The sequence below is a fragment of the Sturnus vulgaris genome, chromosome 8 (genome assembly GCF_052056855.1).
Source record: "Sturnus vulgaris isolate bStuVul1 chromosome 8, bStuVul1.hap1, whole genome shotgun sequence".
In the NCBI taxonomy this organism is placed as follows: Eukaryota; Metazoa; Chordata; class Aves; order Passeriformes; family Sturnidae; genus Sturnus; species Sturnus vulgaris.
In genome coordinates, this window is record NC_142250.1 from 21976853 (window position 1) to 21999424 (window position 22572).

General features: G+C 41.7%; 2 protein-coding genes across 9 annotated transcripts in view; one reads left to right on the plus strand and one right to left on the minus strand.

Annotated features, from left to right (window-relative positions):
* The window catches only part of LOC148223023 (uncharacterized), a 53986-nt gene that overhangs the window by 24006 nt on the left and 7408 nt on the right, over positions 1 to 22572 (plus strand). For 6 of the 8 annotated variants that reach the window (XR_015805155.1, XR_015805156.1, XR_015805157.1 and 3 more), the window contains 2 exons: positions 5449 to 5504; positions 17815 to 17867. Coding sequence is in view for 1 of the 8 variants with exons in the window: in XM_088169124.1 (XP_088025250.1) it covers positions 5449 to 5504; positions 17815 to 17867 (109 nt within the window). In the remaining 7 variants the exon portion in view is untranslated. The remainder of the gene's footprint in view (positions 1 to 5448; positions 5505 to 17814; positions 17868 to 22572) is intronic. The other 2 variants (XR_015805161.1, XR_015805159.1) reach the window with 1 other exon arrangement.
* On the minus strand, positions 8590 to 12622 carry PPP1R3C (protein phosphatase 1 regulatory subunit 3C). The gene is made up of 2 exons (XM_014875424.2): positions 12556 to 12622; positions 8590 to 11102 (listed from the first exon to the last, which is right to left on the minus strand). The coding sequence occupies exon 2, from the start codon at positions 11099 to 11101 to the stop codon at positions 10157 to 10159; it is 945 nt and encodes a 314-aa protein (XP_014730910.2). The 5' UTR covers position 11102; positions 12556 to 12622; the 3' UTR covers positions 8590 to 10156.

Sequence of the window (22572 nt, forward strand, 5' to 3'; positions counted from 1 at the left end):
AGTGAAATTAGGGGGAGGCTCTCAGCACTCATCTCCCCATCACTGGTCCATCTGTCAAATGTAGGAGTAAAATAGATGTCTAAGAGGAAGCAGATGCTGGCAGTACAACTATTTCAGCAGCTCCTTAGAGCAGAGGAATATTTCCTGTAGAAGCACTGAGCTGCAGCCCCACCCTCGGTTGCTCAGCCTTCCCCTTCCTTCCCCCTGTGCCTGGGCTCTGCCTGGCAGCCGGCGTGGGAAGCGAGGAGTATGGCAAGCATTAACGGCCGGATGGTGGAAAACATCCAGGGACTTCAGTCCACCATCTCTCCTCCTTTTTCACTTTTGTGCTTCTTGCCAGTTTGAGACTCAGTCACACATATCCCAATTTTACTGAAGGCCAGAGACACTTAATTTGCACCATTATGTGAAGGAAAATCCAGACTGTCCAAGAAATCATGTGGGCTCATGGTGCTGAAAAGGAATGCCCTTTGGAGAACAAAAGATGCTTGAACATAAGGAGCCAAAGTCACTTCCAGCAGGACTGGCATGAGTTTAAGAGGAACTGCCCTACTGATACTTCTCCCTCACCAGTGCAGTCACAAGCCCAGCAAATTCATAATAACATGAAAAGTTATTTGTGGGAGGCCAGAACTTCAACTGAGAAAGAATGCATCCCAAACCACTGTGCAGATTTGTCTCTAGAAAGGCGCACAAAAAACCCTTATGTAAGTTCAGGAGGTGCTTTCTGTTCTCCCAAACTTGTGACTCAGAGCAGGAAAGGCAAGAAATTGCTCTGACAAAAAAAAATGAAACTATAAATGAAAAAGACCCGCCACTGTCCCAAGATTATTTTAAACCTGTGACAAATAAGCCTCAGGTTATATACCTGTGAATGACATTGCTCTATTTACCAAAAGAACAGTATAAAAATAGAGTTAAAATACTAGGAATTTATTCTGGTTTCTAGTCATGCAAGGGTAGTGTGGTAACCCTGTTGTCTGAGCAAATCCTTCAAAAATGAGAAACTTTTCTTGTAAGTACTGCTTTAATAGTTATGCCTTGAGGGTTTAAAAAATATTCAGTAAACAAGACAAATTGGAAAATAGGTAGAATGGTGTCTGGAAACTATCTGTGCCCCACTTCAAAAAGCAAACGCTAGAGCTGTTAGTAATGTTCCACTGAAAGTGGAAAAAACACTCTTCTTATTCTCTTTATTGTTTTAATTAAAGATTTTTAGTTTTGTGCATCAGAAACATCCAGTGAAAATCATGGGGTTTTACTTTTTCCTCAAACCACTGAAGGCTAACTGCAGATATCAGTAAAGCTGCAACCCAATCCTTTCCCTGGCCTTTAGACAAAACCACTCTTGTCTCCTGAAATAGCACTTCAACACATCTCCATGCCAGCATGAACATTTGATAGGGCTTTTATCCACAGCTTCCCTCTCCTCCAGTCGCTCCTGTAGCTCCAGAGGGACTTTGCCTCCACCCCTCTGGGCTGCCCTGCCACGGGCTTTCTTCTGCCCACTCTGCTCACACTGCAGCTGTGTCCCTTGGGCCCTTCTGGCTTTTCGTGCAGGTCAAGGACCATCTTCTCTATTGCCAATCTAAAACCAGAAGGTAGCAAATACCCTTTACATTTTTAATTCTGCACATCAGCAATACCAGGCATTAAATCTCAGAGCTGAGAAGTCTTGAAAAGGCTCCTAAGAGGAGTAAGCAAACACCAGAGGGGCTAATATAACCCATATGGAAAGGAAGGGGGGGGCAATATTTTGCATTTGGAATTCATTCTGCTCTTGCTGCCCTAACAAGATAATTAACTATAAATATATGTCTCTGCCTAATTATTCCTTGTAAAGGCATTGCAATATGTTCACCAGTGGCTGAAGAAGGCACTGGTACATAGCTCTGAACCATAGGACCTAAAGGGTAAAATTTTCCTTCTCTAAGCTTGTAGTCCAGGAAAAGTGGCTTATTATATAAAATGACTACACAGTCTTCTCTTTGTGATTCTGTGGTTCAGAATCACCTCTCTCTGATTCTGTGATTCTTCATCACTGCCATGCTGACAGAAAGTAATTCTTTTCCATACTATCACAAGAGACAAGAAAGATTACAGGGTGAACAACTTCACAGCCACCATGACCCTGCCCTGGGCATTCTCCTGGAGCTGGCAGGAGTAAGATGGGAGTTCTAATAACCAGCTAGCAGGATATGATCTCAGAAACACTTTTCATCCCTCTTTTTTTTTCCCCCTTCTGAATAATGAGTGAAGCATGAGGGGGAAAAATCCAGCACAACCTTTTCTGTCAGTCAGTTGCTTGAGGCTGCAGCTACATGACACCTTAATTTGCACATGCCCAGGATGTACACTTGTAGCATTTGTATGACATTTTATATTTGAGGTAGCATATTTTTCACTGTATAGAATAAAATGTGATGTTATTTACGTAACTGATCTTGAGAATAATAACACAATAATTGACATTTGCAGTTCACCAAAAATAAAAAATACTATTTTTTCCTATTATTAGCTAAAATTAATATCAGAGATGAGTTCTTCAGTATTCAGCCACTCATGGATGTGAAAATCCTTAAAATCAGAAGGTTTTGGGAAAGCTGCAAAAAAGCAGGCCTCAGAAACAGCAGAACTGCAATTAGAGCTAAGCAGCAGTCATAAGATTTGTCAGCAAAAAAGTTAGATGACATGTAGAAAGCAAGGACAAATAGAACAATGGTCTGTGTATTTTAAGCTTGGCTAGAATAACTCCCTAAGATGCAGAAAAGTGTATCTAGCAAGATATTTGCAAGGTCTAAGCTTAATAATGGAGCTCTGTGCATTGTATTTTAAGGCTTACAAGCAGGTATTGTATTTGAAATAAGCAAGCCTTGTTTTAACCAAAGGTACGTGTACGTATAGTGCTGGGATAGAACCACTGTCAGTAAGCTTTTGCTTTTTGTGATTGGTCAAAAACCTTTGAAAGTGCATTGTAACATCACGTTCTGCAGCTGCTGCTGAGGATGTGAGCTGCTGGCATCTTCCCATTGTCCCAGCTGTGTAATGAGACTGATGCTGGAAAATAAAGAGCTCGAGATGTGTTCCACAGCCGTCCTGTCCTGTTTGTGATTCTGTGCATAAACCCGTGGCCAGCATTACATGGATTTTGCCATAGAGGAGCAGACTCATATCACATAGTCCTGATTGCTCTCCTCAAGCTGAGTAGAGATGCTCTGTACCACAGCTGTTACTCCAGCAGGGTCTGCACTGCATTCAGCACAGCCCCAGCTGCTTCTCTGTTGGTCACTTGGCCTCCTGCTTTCACCATGATTCAATGCACAAAGTTGGGCAACTGGTCCCAGTAAACCTTTTGTTTTTCTTCAGCATGATAAAGGTTTGATATGGAGGAGAAGGAATATAATTCTGTTATTTAGCAAATAACCAGCATGTGTGCCATACCAGCAGCACCTGTTATGCCCATTTTCTCAAGTGCTGCTAATGCAGCACTCACCCACCACCCCCAGGATCACAATTTGCTTCAGCAGTAACAGCTATCCCTAAAACTGTTTCCATCTCCCATTACTGGAAGTGGCTCTTGGTTCCTGTCCTTTGGAGCTATGATGGATCCTAACTCAGCCTATCTCAAGGTGCTGGGATCACCTTTGCACCAGTAGACAGTTCCTTTGTACTAGGATTATATCCTGCTGGGTGTCCTTCCTGAATACAGATAATTACAGACCTCTGAAAGTGATATTTTGCAGAAATTCAGACAACTATGCTCTTTCAGAAGATTATGGCAGGTAACAAAATGAGGATTTTTTTTCAACCTGATAGAGAAAGAAAAGAAACTCTAGGGATGGGGAGGGTGGTTTGGAAGTTGACTTTTCCTGACTTCCCAATGCAGAGCAAAGGGAAATGCTTTTGGTGGTGCAGCTGCTGAGGTGATAGTTACAGACACAGAGACCACAAGCTTGTTTGGGCTATGGAAAAATGTGATTGTTCCAAGAAAATGAGGAAGTGGAGCAGAAAATATTAGGAGATATTCCATTACTTGCCTTTGCTAGATGGAGAGTTTGACGGGTATCAATATTTGACATATGACTGTGTCACCTGAACACAAAACTCACTTTTAACTCTCCCCATCCAACTCTGCAGCTCCTGTGTATTTCTGTGCTGTATCAGTGTGTGACCTGAGTTTTTGATGGGTAGAAGAGGGGTGGGTTGTAATGATTGTGACTGAGCTCTGAGTTTATAGACTCAGTTTATTTTCCTGGGGTCAGTAGATTTGCTATGGTGCTCAGAGCCAAGTCAAAGATGTCTGTGCTGTACCATAACATTCTTGGCACCTGCAGTGTGTAATTAGCTTTAAATTGAGAACAAGAACTGGGAGTTTGGTTTGTTGCTTTGTTGGTATGTTATGGGTTTGTGTTTGAGAATTGGTATATCTCTAGAAATTCTATTCACTTTTGGGCCAAAGTAAGGCTGAACACTTTGAGAATTTATCTGTCTCCTGGTTCAATATTGATTTAGCTCCAGGCAAGGAAAACTGGAGGGAGATTGTGAGTGGGAAGGCAGGAGAAAAAGTAAAAGCTCTGTGAAGAAAAGCACTTCAAAAACACAAACAAAAACCAAAAGAACACACACAAAAAAGCACCTCACCCCGACCTTCCACTGATTTCAGTTACTGATGCTTGCTGCATACTCTGAATTCATCTGTTAAGATGTTGTTTTCTCAAAAGGATAGCAGTAAGGGACATTTTTTGAAAAAAAAATTGAGATGCTTGCTTTTGGTATAACAATTTCACAGATTTGACTTGATGGTTAACTACTGTTGTGTGTGTGATTCAGGGATGAGGGGACTATTTAGGGCAGGAGTTTTGCTGTGTGAAGGCTTTTGTTTTGTTCTCCCATTTTTGCAAGTGAGGGGAATTGCCCTAGCATTCTCATTGCCACCAAGTCTGTAGAAACAGCTGCTTTCATGTTCTTCCTGAAAGTAATGTTTGAAGTGCTGCAAGTCCAAAAGCATACAAAATATTACAATGACAATGAAATATGAAGAGATAGCAGATGTTTTTCCCCAAAAACACCTTTGAGGCAAAAAAATTATTTAGTTCTTCCCCATTTATTTCTTTTTACAATAAACTGTAGACCGATTTCTTTGTCTGGCACCCTTACAGTTTCTGCTATGCTATGTTTGATTGCTTGTTCAATACTTACTCCTTTGCCCTGAACCTGGTTGTTAGCTTGTTGTGACCATAATCCCACTGCCAGTCCGTGCTGCCATAGAGCCAAGCCCTTAGCTGTGGAGCAGCCTTGTTTTCCCCTGTGCTCAGAGCACTGGCACTGTAACACAGCTGCAGGACTGTGCATTCATCCTGCAGTGCCTCAGAGCAGCCCCACCCTGCCCTGCTCAGCCTTTGCCTTACCAGAATTAACCCTGGCATTTCCTATCTCACTGTTTCACAGGTGCACTCACCAAAACTGATACTGGCTCACCTGCAGCAAGCAGCACAAAAATAAAGGTCAGTGGGTCTTCTCTGCACCAATCCTGCCAAGATCACATTAGTTTTGTTACAGAAGCAGAGAATGCTGAGCTTCATGTAGAAGAAAGGAAAGCTCACTAAGTTAATGATTATTCCAGAAAAGAGATAAAGGCTGGAGTGTTAGGAGTAGCTCAGTTTGCAATACAGGGAGGAGGAACAGGAAAAAGACAAATGTTTTTAATGGAGGAAATGCCATCATTAAAATAAAGGGCCAGTGAAGTGCATTGGTGATTCAATCCCAGCTGTCATGAGCTTCACAGACAGGCTCTGGAGCACTGAAATGAGCTGTACATTCCCCAGGCCTTTCTGAAGGAGATATGTGAAGCCAGTTGAGCAATGAAAAATGGGTACTGAGCTGTGCTAAGTTTTTCATTGGTGACGTTGAGGACCACACCATGAGGCTTTTGCCAGAGCTAGTCAAGAGTGATATTTCTGCTTTAAGGAAAATTCAAAGCTCTAACAGGTCCTTTCTAAAAAAGGATGAAAAGGCAAAATGTTCATTTTAATGAAATGAAGTGTTACATAGCCTAGAGAAGGGATGTGGGGAGAGGAGAGAAAGCTATTCTTTATTCTCAAGCCATTACAGGCTATTGTAAAAAGAAAGAAATAGGTGTTTCTTCTTGCCTATGCAGAATAAAACAAGATGCTAAGAGCTTAATTTTAATCAGGCTAAGACCTGAGGAGACTTTTAAAATGAGGAAAGAATAATTGGAAGCCACCATTACTCAAGGGCTGTAAGAATAGGTGAAGTGAATGCCAGCCAGGAAAGGCTGAAGTACAGGTGGTTCTTGAAACAGCAGAGATCTCTCAAGAGGATTTAGCACGTTCTTACTTTCTTTTATTTTAGCCTCATGGAAATATTTTATTCTTGATTACATTTCATTTTAAATCTCAAAAGTGTCTGAGAGAGATGGGAGTTGTTGTTTTATGCATATTTAATACCTTAAAATCTACCACATTACCATTAACATACCAGATTTACCATATAAATTGTGGTGATTTGCTTAGCTATATTTAACTACAGAAATAGACATTCACTAATTGCCTGTGAAAATTCTAATTATGTTCTCAGGAAATGTTCAGACACTGATCTTCCAGGGTAATAGATCTTTGTTAATATAAAACACCAGCAAATTTTAATTTAATTTTGCAAAGCAAAATTAGATCTAGCTTCTCAAAAGTGAGCACAGCTACTAGGAACCCAATTTGAAACACTCATGTTTGAAGAATAAAATCTGTAAATACTGTGCCACCCATAGGCTATAGCTGAAAGTCAGACACTGCAGAGGTATAGGAGTGAATCCAGTTATTCACTGCTGTCACATTAGTGGTGGAAATAGAGACCTACAGTGCAGCTGAAAAAGTGACTTGCTAAGAGAATGAGATGATGCCACAGGTTACAAGCTTTTTTTCAAGGACCACATCTGATTTATACCTTCAGGGTTTGGAACAGATATATCTGAAAGGGCAACATCTAAGATGCTAAGACAATTTTCCGACGGTGCTGGTTTTCTCAATGTTTGATAAAAATATTTGTAAGACTAGTATTTCACTTAGTTAATATACCTTAGTGTTGCTAATACTTTTCTTCAGGAGCATGTTACCTCTTTGATGGATGTGAGCTTTAGTGTTAAACATGAGCTGTGTTAGAAGAGGAAGGAGTGAAACTGTTGCTTTGGTAGGGAGTGGAGAAAGGGCAAAGGATTTCTCCTTTCAGCTGAGGGAGGGCTTTGAAGCTGCTGAGCAACACTGCAGCACCACATTGACTCTCTGCTGGGTAAGTAGGACCCTGCAAGGCATCTTTCAAAGCAGCTGGCTTAAAGCCAAGGCTTGGTCAAAGGAATCTGTCTTCTGGTATTTTTCAGTGATTTATATCTCAGTCAGAAGCAGGCCAGTTGGGCTGGCTGGTCTCAAAGCCTGGCTGGAGGATAAGAAATGCTGCTTTTCCTCATGCTAGGGAGCTTCTGCTTTACGCAGTAGCCTTACATCTGGTTTGTTGAAGCCAAATTTCACATTGAGGCAGAGCAGCCATCAAACCATTTAAATTACAAATCTCTCTTTAGTTCACTTTTTCTTCTAGAGCAGGGACCTGGTGGTCCAGTATAAACAAGCTCCTGCCCACTAAGACCCAGTGTACTTAGTAACTGAGTCTGGGAGTGGTAGATGGGCTCTGTGTCCAGCCATGTGGAAGCCCTAAATTCATTCCTCAGGTCAGCGACTTCCTGTTAGCTTTATGTCTTTTGCCTTTTGGGAATTGCTTTTTCACAATTAAAGCTAGATTTCTTGCTGGAAACGCTTGACTTTGTGTGCAGCTGACCGAATTAAACTGCATCTTGTCAGAGAGTTAATGTACTGAGAAATTCCCCTCTGTGCAGCTGTCCATGGCCATGGATACCCTCTGCCCATGCCCCAGGGGACAAGGGCCCTTGGAAACCCCCACCCTTCTCTCCATTCTCAGTGCCTATGAGGCCACGCTGCAGCATCAGAGATGCATGGCTGGCTCAGAGCAGACACTTTATTTTGCAGGGAGTCCTTTGGGACTGATGGCAGTTCCATGGATTCCTGGTGCAGCCTCCCACTACCCTAAAGTGCAGCATAGCTGCAGGAGGCAGCACAACTAGCCAAGTCAAGGTGAAACCAAGCCAGAAAACATGAAGTGCTGCTGTCTAGCTTCACCCATCCACACATCACATATGCTCCAGCTCAGCAGGTAAGTCTGGCCCTCAGATTAAGACACACTCCTGCCAGACTTGCCCACAGCACAGCAAGATCCTTGACAAAACTGGTCAAACCGAACTATCCCAAGTAAATTTAGTGAGATACAGTGTTCTTTAAAATGATACAATTTGCAAGGTGAATGCTTTAGAGGATCTCTCATTTAGTGAAGAGCTTGGATTTAATTTTCAGGATAATGCCAGCTTCTGACCTGAGATGCCATACCATAGCCAGCTTTAGCAGATCCCATGGCACAGAACAAACTGGTTGTACCTTGTATCACGGATAAGTTTGTTTTTTACAGAAGCTGAGAAAATAGATAGATTGAGCTGACACAGTGGGAACCAGATGTATCAAAATAAAATTTATTCTTAAAATGGCTAGTTTACACATAACAGCAGAGGTTGCATAATGAAAAGTGCAATTAGTGGAGGAGGCTTATTTCACGTTAATATTTAACATCTTGCTGCATTGCAAGTAGCTTCACACTCCGGCTATTATACTTCTTAGCTGTGAACAAAAATTTGGTTTATTTTTTGACGTTCACACCATTTCTGTATAGCTAAAAGGTGTGCCAGCATTCACACCTGCTGAGTATTGTACTGGACAATTTCTCACACAAGTCTTGCATGAAACCCAGATAACATTTAGGGTCTGACAGCTCAGAAAGCTAAATTATAAGCATACAGATACTAAATACATATTAGTTTACTAAAGTCTAAAAAAAAACAAACTTAAAAAATGAGGTAAAATAAACCAGAACAGTTTTCTATGTGCAAGACTATATTCAGTCTAGAAAAAACTAGTAACAACCTTGCTCTTTTAAAGAAATTAGCTCTCACAAAGTGCAGCTAATTCACTGTCTTCAATATGAAGGACCTTGCCTATGTTACTTGTGAAAAGTCATGGCTAACATTGCAATTAGGAGCAGGATACTCAACCATCAGATGCTGTAAGATTAGATCAGGCGATGAGTGGAATCACCTAACGATCCTACAGAGTAGGAAATTCACAAATTGCCTAACCCATTTTTGACATATTAGGGTGGCTTTAAAATTTTTTCAAAGGCACATTTTTCTTTCAACATTGAAAGGCAACCATTTGCCAACTAAATAAGAAGGATGGTGAAGTCAAGGTTACATTTGTTATCAAATGCAAGGCTTCAAAAAGACAGTAAGGACAGAGGTGCCTTCTTAAAGCAGTGGTCACATCTACTACTCACTTTGCATTATTTTCTTTAGTCTCCTTTTTATTCCATAAATCTTTCTCTGAGATTTAGAAAAACAGCTTTGGAAAGAAGTCATTAGAACATTGCACATCTCCAAGTTATATAGCACATTCTACCTCTTCCCCTTTTCCCACTTTTCCATTATCCTCTCCAAGTTCTTTAGCATGTATTGAAGCCACAAATCTTTGCCATGCATCCCTACCTGCCTCTGCTACAAGCACATAGAGGCACAGCAAGCCTCCTGACAGCATCTACTGCACTCCTGATAGGTGCAAAAGGAGTCGTGACATCCTGTTTCCATCCCTGTGCACACACACATACTCTCACACACAGTTACTACAGCTCGCTGAGACACCACTGCCTTCCATACGACTTTGCAAGTCTCTCCTACACCCAGCAGGACAGCTGACAGCAGGAAGAAAGCAGCATATACTTGTGATACAGGCATGCTACTCCTATAGTACGTGGCATACACGAGTTGCACCTTGGGTTTCTTTCCTTCCAAGGATAAGGCTTGGCTAAGAACTCCAGGAGCATAGTATGGTTTAACAAGTTCCACAGTCTAATGAACGTGGATTTGCTCAGGCAGCAAACAAAACCTGCCAGGTGGTTTCACCATGCAGTATGTGAACCAGAAAACTAACAGTGTTCTGTTGCCAATGGAAGGATGTTTCCTCGGTAGTGTAGGTCACCAATATGGTAATGAACTTTCAATCTGACCCGAGCTCTGCCACTGGGGAAAGAGGCCACTGGACAATCTTGGACTGCCCAGCTGATCAGGTTCTCTCTCTTGTCCTCTCCTTGAAGTCTGAAGATCTACATAGCCTTCCTTGGCAGATGGTATCTGAACACCATTTGGCTTCCACTCTGCGTGTACAATTTTGTAATTCTGACCCTCATTATTGTCCCAGAAGGTATGTTCTCTACTTTGGTAAGAAATGCAAAACTCTATCTTCTCTTCGGAGGAAATGGCAGGAGGAAAATCAATGGTAAATGAGAAGGTATCATTTTCAAAATCACTGTAAACATTGTTCATGTACACACACTCAACATCTTTGTAGGTCTTCCAGGTATCGAAAGTAATACGAACCTGAACCTTTTTTTCAAAGCTCACATTTTTTACTTTCACAGTACCTGACAGCACCTTCTCTTGCAGGGTGCAGGTCTCCAGGCAGACCAGGTTCTTCTGCAGACGGTTCCTGAAGTCCAGGTAGTCAGCTGAGGGCTGAGAGAAACCCAGGATCAAGTTCTTCTCCTCATGGAGTTTTAAGTCAGATGTTCTGTCCTCAATGCCTAAGAGGTCAAAGGGCAGATCCCACACAGGGGGCTCCGGGAACTCGGAGAAGGTGTGGATCACTGTCAGGGACAGCCCCTTGGAGTCTGCAAACACAACACGCTTCTTGGCTCGGGCTGGTGAGTGGCTCCAGTCACTCTTCTCATCTTGGGAGCCACATTTCACATGAAGGCACGGCCGGAGAGGTTTGAGTCTGTTCACAAAGTTGTTTCTCTGGCAGTCCTCGAGGGGGCTGAGAAACCTCTTCAGCGGCGGAGAATGGGCTATGCAAATTCGCATGGCCATATCCACAGGCATGCTGGAGCTGGACAAGGACCTCGGGTCCAAGATCTGTATCATTCTGAATGGAAAAGAGACACACCATGTTATCTTTTATTACATCAGATAAGAAGCTTCTCAAGAATGCGTATTTACTTCATCCATTCTCTTAGTTATTCAAGGCCTCATCTCTGCATAGCTTTAAACAATGCAGCCTAAATCAAAATTGACAGTTCTACCTAAGGAACCGGGGTGAGACTAGTCAGTCATTTCTTGACAATCCTTCAATTCAAATCTACTCTCCCTTCTTCACTCAAACCTCTGAAAAAAGAGATTTTAGTGAAAGCTGATTGAACATATTTTCTTGAAAATACAGAAAATAATATTCTAGTCACAAGTTAAACAGATCCAGTTAAAGTGGAAGTGCTCATCCACTTGAGCTTCCCTTGCAGAGGCCCTGAGGGGGGTCTTAAAATTCCAACAGGCTGGATCAGCTGCTTTATCTCTGAGCACAGACAGCACTATTTTAAGCAAGTTGCCTATCCCATCAGAGCATCAGATGGGAGTCTATCTATCTATCTTTACACTGAACCATCATTCTGTGGCTCTGAACAACTATTAGTCAATCTTTTTAGGCATTTGTTTGGTTGAATAAAAATACTAAAGCACCTTTATAAATATTTTTATGAGCTACAAACCCAGGTCTAAGTAGTAGGGCTCTTTCCACTGCTAATGTCAACTGCTAGGTGAAGCAGGAAAAAAAAGTGGGAGAAGAGAGGGGCATAGTATCTTTTCACCTCATTAGACTTCAAGAATTGACTTTAAAACAATTTCTGATAATGCCTAAAGACCATGCTGAAAGTCTACTGCAAGTATTCAGTAAGAATGCTACAGTTTTATTTGTAAAGAGTTACTTTATAACCTTGCCTCCCAGATGATTGATATCAAAATTACTGTGCCAAGGCCATGGCCCACTCAAGGCCAGATAGCTTGAATATTTTTAAAAAGGGGCTTCAACTGTAGCACATCCCTGCCGAGATGGATGCAGTCCTTGCTGGAAATGCAGAGTTTTGTCAAGTCACAGAAAGGCATTTGCTTTGTCACTTAAAGAAATGGCTTTCTGCTTCCCAGACTTCTCACTGGTATTCCAGAGCCCTGCTAAAAATAAAGCAGAAGCTGTGCTGGCCCCATCTTCTTGCTTTTTTTTTCCCCTTTATTGCGGAATATTTACCATAATAAGCAGTAGGAGGAGAGTACCCACATCAAATTAATCAACTTTTGCTTTTTTTCTTTATTAGGAAGAGAACTAAAGCTTCAGAAATAATCTCTCCGCAACTTTGGCGAACCGAGCTTTTGCAGTGTCAGGGAAAAAAAAAAAAAAAAAAAAAAAAAAAGAGGTGGTGGCCGGGGAAGCCTACGCGACACGGACATAGCAAAGGACAGCCAAGCATGCGAACCCCCCGCCACGGCCGGAGGGGCAGCAGCGGGGGCAGTGCCCGGCGGGGAGCGGGTCCCGGGTCCGGGCTGGCGCTTACCTGGTGCGGAGCAGGGCAGGGCTGAGGCTGAGGCCGCCGCTCCCGGGCTCGCCGCCGCTTTATGGGGCCGGGCCGGGGCCCGCGGCCAAGGGGCGGTGCGGGCGGGACGCGGCCGGGGCTGCCCTGGCAGACACACCCCCGGAGCCCTGCCCTGTCCATGCCCGCGGCCGCCGCTGTTCCCTCGTCCTCCGGGAAGGGCAGCAGCAGCTGCGGGCGCGCGGGGCTCCGAGCAGGGCTGGCTGGAGCACGCGCCTTTTCCAGCAGCCAGGGAGCGCGCCGGGATCCGCTGCACGCGCTTTTCCCGTGCCCTGGATGCCACGCGTGCCCATGCGGGGCTGCTAAAGGACCTCGTCCCGTGCAACAAAACCCGTGCTCAATTGCAGACTTCTCTGCTTCTCTGGAAAGGAACTGAGACCCTGAGTTGTAAGGTAATGCTCCCAGGGCCAGAAATCCATCATCCTGGAATATAACGGGCTCTGTCCTCAGTGAAAAAGTACTTAAGAGCATTTAATGTGAATGGTGCTAATGGCTTTTCACCTCCCACACCTGGTGGTCTGTGCACTGTCTCAGGGTGACGGGCCCTGCTATAGGTCCCACATTTTATCTACTGCCTTTTTCCAGAGGAAGGGGACCAAAACTGGTGGAAGGCAGCCCCCCGCAGCATTAACCATAGCAATACTGTGGCGCTGCTGGTGTCCCACCTCCCAGCCCTTGCAGGGGCTGTGGACAGCCCACAGCTGACAGCGTGCTTCTGCAGGCTGTGAGTAATCCTCCTAGAGAAGGTTCATCCCTGAGTTACTGCTGTGTCCTGGTTGCTAACTTTCTCTCTGGGTCTTCTGGGGATCAACAGTTCCACTGCCACCTTCTTGCTGCTCAGCTATTCTTTCCCAAGGGTGGTAGATGACTTGCAGGCAACCTACAAGATGAGATAGGGAATCTGTGAACTGTGATTTTCTGAGTTCACAGCTTTTATCAGTAGATGAGACCATGTACAAATGAATAGCAGGATGTTCTACATGAAGCAAAGGGGGCTTACAGTGATGAACAAACGAAGTAAAGGATTTTTCTCTTTTTGATCTGTGAGCAAAAGAAATTTTTAAGAGAAAAGCTCTACTGCTTATGTGTGAGAATTTTTTAGACGATAGTGTGTGAGCATAGCAGATGATGACAAGGACACTCCCATCTTGGATTCAAGCTACATATAAGCAGAGGGAACAGTCACGAAAAGCTAGAGGCTCCTGCTGATGGGTGCATGGCACATGGATCAGTATCTGCCTCTGTACATATAATGAGAGTATTCATAAAACAGTAACACGTCAGTTTCTTAGTTCTGCCCTTTGGTGACTGAAGTTCCTGCCTCTTGTGACAGTACGTGACACTAGGTGTCACCCAGATGAAGCCTGAAGCAATAACTGGCAATGCAGACAAGGCTTTAGAAGGTCCTGCTTTGTTCACTGGAGCCAGTTACTCAGGACAACCTTCTCTGGTCCTCCACTGCTCAAGTTGTATCCCTGCTGCTCACACTGCTCTTCCTCTCCTTTCCCTTCTCTTATCTTTTGGTGATTGCTGGCTCCCTCTCAAAAGCAGATGATATTTCCTCATTGTTTGTCTATGGAAAGTGATAGAAAACATCATCTATGTGTTGGAAGCATTGCTAATAGCCTTACTAGTTGCAAGTTTATTTTTCTTTTGGAGGAGCTACGAAGACTTTCAGCCCCACCCACCCACCTGCAGTAAACCAGGCCAGACATACCCATGGGTATAAGGGAGGACTGGACACATGACTGGCACTTACCAAATCCCTTCTACATACCCATTATAAAAAATGAGTAAATAACTGGAGTTTTATGAGTCTGTGCTACTAGAATCTTTGTCCTACATGCAGCTTCCCACAAACACTGCCTAGCTGGGCTGCTGTGTTATCAGGGATCACGTGCAGCAGCTGTGCTCTATCACACTATCTGCACGCACGTATTTCTGTTGCTATGTACTAGCTCATTGCACTGTTGGCGCTATAAAATATTTTGCTTCTGCTGTGTACAATACCTGTTTTGCCCAACTTGGAAAACATCTTGAAAGATTGTTTAAAGTTATATGTTTAGCAAAAAATAGTAGTGAGATCCAGAGCCTTTCACGGGCAGATCATTGCTCAAGTCAGTAAACACAGACTGGATACAATAACTTTGTGCCTAATTGGTAATCTGGAGCACATTCATGGCCATGGACTGCTGTCCCAGTTCCTGGTTGCCAATACAAGCAGAGGGTGTTGTGCAGAGCCAGGGTAACTCTTTCCTCATGAAGGGAGGCATCCTTGCATTGAGGCAAACTGCCAGGGTTATCTGAGTTAGCACACCAGTTTGTCTTGCCAGTGATGGCTCCCTAGCTGTGCTTTTTATAGAGGACTCAGGTTTCCAGAGACTTTGGTTTGGCATGTTAAAATGTAGATCTGTCTGTCTGTCTTACCTTTCAAATAGCACTGACAAATGGGAGCACCAGAGGGAAAAAAATTACAGTCTTACTGTGCATTTGACAGCACTTTGTGACATATCAACTTTTCTGACATTTGTAGGTGCACAATGGCAGAAATATATTACTGGAAAAAGCACGGCTGATTATAAAATCAAGCCCCATCATAGGGGTTGTACCTCCAACTGCTTCTGTAAGAAGGAAACCCAAATGGATCACTCAGACTTGTTCTTTGTCTTTCCCTGAAAAAGTGGCACATTAGATGTAGTAAGTTAATTGCAACAAGTTAGCTACAGAACACACAGTTTTATAATAGCTACCATAGTTTCACTAAACCTTAAATGTATGTTTTTCTAAAACAGCTTGCAGCCTAGATGGTCCAGATGCAATGTAGAGCATAGGCTCACTTTCAAGGAGTTCATTGAGGTTAGTCAGTGACAAACAGGCAATTGAGTTCACACTGTTCTGTTCAAAGACAAATATACCGTATTAGCTCCACAGTAATGCTTTTATATGCAGATGGTCCTCCGGGTCTTGCCATTCTTCACCTCACCTGAACTAACCAAGACCTTTCAATCAGCAGTTCTGGGAACAGATAATGAGTGATTGTGCCTTCCTGTCAGCTACCACACCACAATGGGCTGCTCTGGTCACCCGTTTGCTGGCTCTTGTCATTTTATGAGAAAGAAAGAACTGCTTTTTTCAGTCTCTGTTCTGAAACTGAGTAATTAAGCAAGGATTTTGTGGTTTACTCTGACTTTCAGGTCTCTCTGCTTCTTTGCTATCCTCCTCCACAGCTTCAGGAGGGAAGAAAGGAAATACATTGCAGTGGATGGTACAGAAAGACTAGAGGAGCTGTTAGCATTTAATTAAAGCCTTTTGAAGCAAAGATAAGCAAATATTTCCTCAGAGCAAAGTAAAGTCATGACCACGTTTATAGGTAAAGAAGTCTAGAGAGGAAAAAATATCTCCATTTCACTTGCATAGTAATGCATCTCTTGAGAAATCCTTGCTGCTTGCTGGATGGAGAGCAATGCTAGCTTAATGCAGTTACAATATGCAATTGAGCAGGGAAGCTTTTGATTTGGTTTTGGGCTTGAAACTAAAACCAATTGCTAGGCCAGTGGCACTATGCTGGTGTCATTAGAAAACAGAATATATCCACCTTATTTTGGCTGGCACATATTTTGTTCCTGCAGCCTCACACACCTGTGAATAAGAGCTTTAATGACCTAAAAGAACATCTGTGGTAATAGACAGGGACAATTCTGTCACACAAGGTTTGCAGCAGCTTTTTCCCTTGACTTGAGCTCTTCTGTTCAATATTTATTCTCTGCTACTAAGACTAATCTTTGTAAATGTCTATTGTCTATTAAGTTGGGTTGCAGTTTTCTATATATGTGACCATGAGGCAAACAGTGATTTTTCAGGCACATAGAAAGTCAGTTGAGCCTGTAAGCCTTTCAAAATTCAAAATTACTTTTAATGGTTTATCTGATAAAATAAACTGAGCAGAAGTCTTATTAAGTCTTAATAGAAGGCTATATTCTTTACTTGCTTCTCAGAACCCTTTGGTGAACTTTGAAAATTATGTATGGTTGCAAATATATACCGAGGAAAACTAGTCCTAGGAAACTGTGTTATTGTTTTAGGAATTTCTTCAGTACTGGCACAGGCCATACAAGGAAGAAATAAATTCTTTATATTTTTAAAAATTTTATTAGCCCATTTCTCATGGCTGGGGGGGAGGGTTTCAACCAGATCCAACATGCAACAGCCATTGGAAGCCCTCACTGAGATACCTGCAAATTGTAATCATTTGTTAATCGGCAAATCAGAGAAAGTCTAGGAAAAAATATTGCACTGCCCTCACTGCAGTACTGCCACAACCATCCCCTAGAGAGCATGGCAAGCAACATGCAGCCAAAATGCACATGCAAAGATGGATGGGGTTCATGATTTCTTACAGCAACAGGACATGGGTCTAATTCTTTGGGCTCTAGGTCTCATTCTATTTCAGTCAATAGTGCAAGTTCTTGCCACTCTTGGAACTTTCTGAGGTTAAATTCAAAGGCATTTAAATTCCTTGAAACTGAAAGCTTTGAATTGATCTTGTTAAGGCTGATAATGATAAATAGGTCAATTGTAGACAAGTCATCATTTTGCAAATGTATAGTGGCAGAGAAGTGTGTTGCTTTCTGAAAAAAGTGACACAGAAAAAACCAAGAAAATATATCTCAGGCTGCTCAGATGTTTAATGTCATGTGATTATATTAAATTCAGGATATTTTGAGCAAAATTTCTTGCACGATTTTATGCAAAATGAAGTCTTCTAGAATTATAATTGCTTTGCTAGAATGTAGTAAGATGAAATAAAGACAATGCTACATTATTTACAAATTGCTGCAACGTAGAGTAAAAAAGGAAAGAAAAACAAAAGAAGGAAGAACATAAATGTAGGTATTCATTCTTGGAATAACCTGAACTTTCCATGAAGTGTATTACAAGAGTGCAGAAAACAAAACACATACATATATTTTATACACGACTATAAATCTGGCTTATAAATACAGACCAGATTCACTTTTGAGAATGCAAAAGCTCTCCAAATGTCTGAAATAAATGCAGTATTTCAATATTACAGCATTCTTTTCCTCCATTTTTTGTGGGTTTTTTTTTAACCACACACCTGAGATGGTTGAACCTTGATAATCTGTGGCTAAACATTTTATAAATATAGATCATGTTGCTGTGTGTAGATAATCAGTCTTTATTCTCTCTTTTTTTCCCTAGGCCCAGGTGAAGGAATTACCTCTGCTGATGAATAGTCTTTTCCAAAGAAAACAGTAAGTGAAATGCTGCTTTATGCAATTTGGTTTATGCTTAATGTTGTGTAAAGAAGCAAATGTTGGTTGAGCAGACACTTCCATCAGCTATGTGGGCAGTATTCTCGTTCTTTGCAATCTCTCAAGAAAAATGTGATTTTTTAAATCCACATGTGCACAATTCCCTACAGACTTGCAGGAGCCACATGATTATTCAATATGATTACCATTCCCATAAAATTTATGTTGAATAACACCTTCATCCTGAATAAGCATTGCTATATCTGACAGTGGCCCAACTAGCAGCTGCAAGATGTTCACATAGAGTGTTTAGAAACCCTTGAAGGGTCTGAATAACACTCCTTTTCTTGTTCTGCCACCCAAGAGACATGATCCATTTCTCTATTTTAGGTCCTCTTACAAGGTCTTTTTTGTCTTGTGTATCACAGGGAAGAATGGGGTTTGGAAATCAGTACAGTGAAATTCTGTGCCAAGTTTTTCTTGGATTTTCTATGTGGGGAAAAAAGCTCCCCTATGGCATACATCTAAGAGATGAATGAATGAATCTTTTCTCTTTCAGATTTAGTTTAATTTCTAATCACTTCAGACAAAAAAATTGATTTTCCCAGGATCTGACCTAGTTATCCCTCTTTGGGTGCAGCATACATATGTATATGAATGTATATTTCCCCAATTTCACATGGGTCAAATTTCATGCAGACCTTCACTTCATCTTTAGATTTGCTGCAAATAATGAAGCTCTTCAATCCAAGTGCTGTAACATCATCAGTTCTCTCCTCTTTCATCCTGCAGTGGAAGGGGAAGTACTTATGGTCCTGAGTGTAGAAAGATTTGTGGCCTAAATAATATATTTGAAATAAATTGGTTTCTTTGGGTTATTCTTAGATGCTACTTCCCAGAACACAGATGGTTTATTGTCAAAATATGCTTGCTCCATATATGCAATAATGGTTTTGCAAGATTTAAAATGGTTTTAATCAGTAAGAATAATCTTGCATGCTTCTCTGGAGAATTGCAGTCATAGAATTGTGGAGGTTGCAAAAGGCATTTTGATGTCACATAATCCAGTCTCCTCCTCAAAGCAGAAATAGCTTCCAAATTATATCTGGCTGCTCAGGTTGCTTGTTCTGCGGAGCTTTTAGCACGTTCAAGGACACAGCTTCTCCAGACAACCTGTGCCAGAGCTAACAATTTTTTCTTTTTATCTGTCTGGAATGCCTTTTCTCCAGCATGTGACTGCTGCCTCTTTTCCTTTTGCTGTACTTCTCAAGGGAAAGTCTGGCTCCATCTTCTCTCGATTTCCTCTAAGTGGTGGGAGGCTGCACCCTGACCCACTCTAACTTGGCTTTTCTTTTGCAAGTTAAGCAAAGTCAGCTCCCTCGGCCTCACCTTCTGCAGCATATTCTAGGCCCCTAACCATGCTGATGACCTTCCACTGCCCTTCATGCAAACCTAATGCTTGAATGCAAACCTAACCCCCACACATCCCTCCTGGCTGGTTCATTATAACCACTTTGTGTTAAATGGATGGACTTAGTTCATGAGCACAGCTCATGCCCTAACTTCATCTACCCTTCACTCTGCTGCAAAGGCATGGATCTCACCTTGGTGACACTGACATGCATTTCCTAGTCATAATGTACACTTTAAGGGTATGAGGAGTTGAGGGCTTTCATCTGAAGAGAAATCACCGAGTGTTTTAGGGGGAAAGGAATTCTGGTTTTATTCTTCATGCTGGCCACGGGTTTATGCATAGAATCACAAACAGGACAGGATGGCTGTGGAACACATCTCGAGCTCTTTATTTTCCAGCATCAGTCTCATTACACAGCTGGGACAATGGGAAGATGCCAGCAGCTCACATCCTCAGCAGCAGCTGCAGAACGTGATGTTACAATGCACTTTCAAAGGTTTTTGACCAATCACAAAAAGCAAAAGCTTACTGACAGTGGTTCTATCCCAGCACTATACGTACACGTACCTTTGGTTAAAACAAGGCTTGCTTATTTCAAATACAATACCTGCTTGTAAGCCTTAAAATACAATGCACAGAGCTCCATTATTAAGCTTAGACCTTGCAAATATCTTGCTAGATATACTTTTCTGCATCTTAGGGAGTTATTCTAGCCAAGCTTAAATACACAGACCATTGTTCTATTTGTCCTTGCTTTCTACATGTCATCTAACTTTTTTGCTGACAAATCTTATGACTGCTGCTTAGCTCTAATTGCAGTTCTGCTGTTTCTGAGGCCTGCTTTTTTGCAGCTTTCCCAAAACCTTCTGATTTTAAGGATTCCCACAGTTCCCAGACTAGGTGAAAGCAAAAAGCTTCTATTAATCCAGAGGTAGTTAGAATTTTTTCTTTTTAATGAAGTTCTAATGCTTAAAGGAATAAATGTCCAACAGAGTGCTTCTTGGAAACATAAGATTTATAAAACAAAATTCAACAAAGCCAACTTTTTTCTTTGCCTTCAGCAAAGAGTTCTATCAGGGATCCCTTTGCAGAGAATGAGATGGGACACAAAATAACACATGGCATTGGTGGCATGGCATTCATGTCCTTCTCCTAGGTCAGGGAAAACCCATCCTGAAGTACTGGATCCTTTTTTATACACCCATATATTTCTCTGCAGTATATTTATACATGCAAAGATGCATATCTGTAACAGGATAGGCTCAGAGAGATGGAGTCCTGTCAAAGCAGTTTTCAGCCTATTCATAGGACAGGAGCTGGCTGTCACCAAGCCAGGGACTGGCCATATCAACTGGCTATTATGGGAGAGGAAGTTGTGGTTCTGTCCTTTGGGAGCAAGTGAGGGAATGGAGGGAAGTAAAATATTTGCACAATAAATCTTTTTCCATGCCATTTAAATTACTAACTTTTTAAATTTCTCTGTACCCCAACGGAAAGAAAAGTTGCTCCCTTGGTAGCTCTTTTTTCCCAGGGCAGTGATAAAGACATCATGAAAGAAAATAAACTCTAGTTTTGTATAAAACAGATAGCAAAGAAATGATGCATTCCTTTTATTAGTGCCATCAGATATTGCACATTAGGCTTCTCAAGATAATAGCCACATTTATAATTCACACAGTCTGTGTTTGAATATCCCACGAAAAAGGTATTTAAGGAGAAACTCCTCTGCTAGTCATAGCACAACAATGTTGAAAGCAGGATGGGGTGTTGGTCAATGGAATGTCTCTGTTTTAGAAATTACACCCTATTATGAGGGCTGCTAGTTTCAAAATCAGGTTATGCATGCCCTGCAGGTATAATACCAGAAAATAAAATTGTATACCTGGCACTTTTATGTAACACAACGTAAGTACAGATAGAGGAAGAGAAGTGATGATTCATTTTCTGTTCATCCAAAAACCAAGAATGTGATTCACATACTACATCCTAAAGCTTCACAAGTTTAAACGCATTCTTGACTATTGTCAAATCATCTTTCTAGATGCTATGCACAGGGGTTGGGCCATGCTCTCTATCACTGATCTTGTTCTAAATCCAAAGGTCTAGACCAGCCCTTTAGGTCAGTAGCATTTAATATCTCTTCTAGTATATCTTACTTCTACCATCCCTTGTTATAAGTTTTGCAAGTGATACAATACTTGTTTTGTGTTCTGTTTTCAAACAGCATATGAAACTTTAAAAATACATAATATACTTGATAGAATACTAGAGCTTTTTATTCCAAGCTTATGCTTGTGCCCTGCTTTTTATGATAGCCATATACAAAAATTAATCCTTCTTGCAGGAAAAGTCATTCTGTCTAAAATAGGGAGCTTCCTGGACTCAGACATTTATGGTTTTTACTTTTACATCAGTTTGCTGAAGTTAGCAAAACATTCTTTCTTCCATTTTTATCAAAATAAAACATTAATCTCTATTTTGTTTAAACTGTATAAACTATTAGAGTTGGATGCAAAGTTGATAAAAAACAGCTATTCCTCATGAAACTGCATGAGACCTACTCCAGTGTAATCACATCAGACTAGTGTGAAGTATGAATAACATCTACCACGTAAATATAAAAAGTCCCTGCCCTGCTTCTCTGGCTGACATTTCTAATGATACCTTCTCAACTAAGTCAATAGAGTCTCTTGCTTTTGTGGGTCTTTGAGGTCCTCTGTTCTCAGGATCGTTTCCTTTCTTTATCCATATTAATTTGAAAGAGTAATTACACTCCTGAAGAACTTTCCCTGAACAATGTTACCACAGTCAGTGTATAACCCTTACAGTGCAACTAATAACAAGGGTGGGAGCTCCCGCTTGAAACTCCTGCCAGGCTTTTCTTGATGGGGCAAGATGATCCTTAGAAATGCATTCATACGAGTTTAGGGACAATTATACTTTCACTGTGCATCATCCCCACAGCCACAATAGTTTGCAGAAATCTAACAGAGCATGAGGTTCCTTTGAATCTGTGGGTTTCTGTACTTCAGCACCAGTGTACTATAATCAGTTCAAATGGCATAAACCAACTCAAATCTGTTGTAATGCTGAAAAGAAATGCCATAAAGAATTTACAGTTTCATGAAGTGTTGCCTAATACTTTATTGCATCTGTCTGTGTTGTCTGTTTATGAAAAGAGTGGTTCAGCAGACCAGCTGAGCAAACCTACTTTCCCTGCAGTTTCATATTGGTGTAAGTTTAACAGCGGAATGACGATGTTTCCATGTCTTATCAAAAGGGATAGATAGT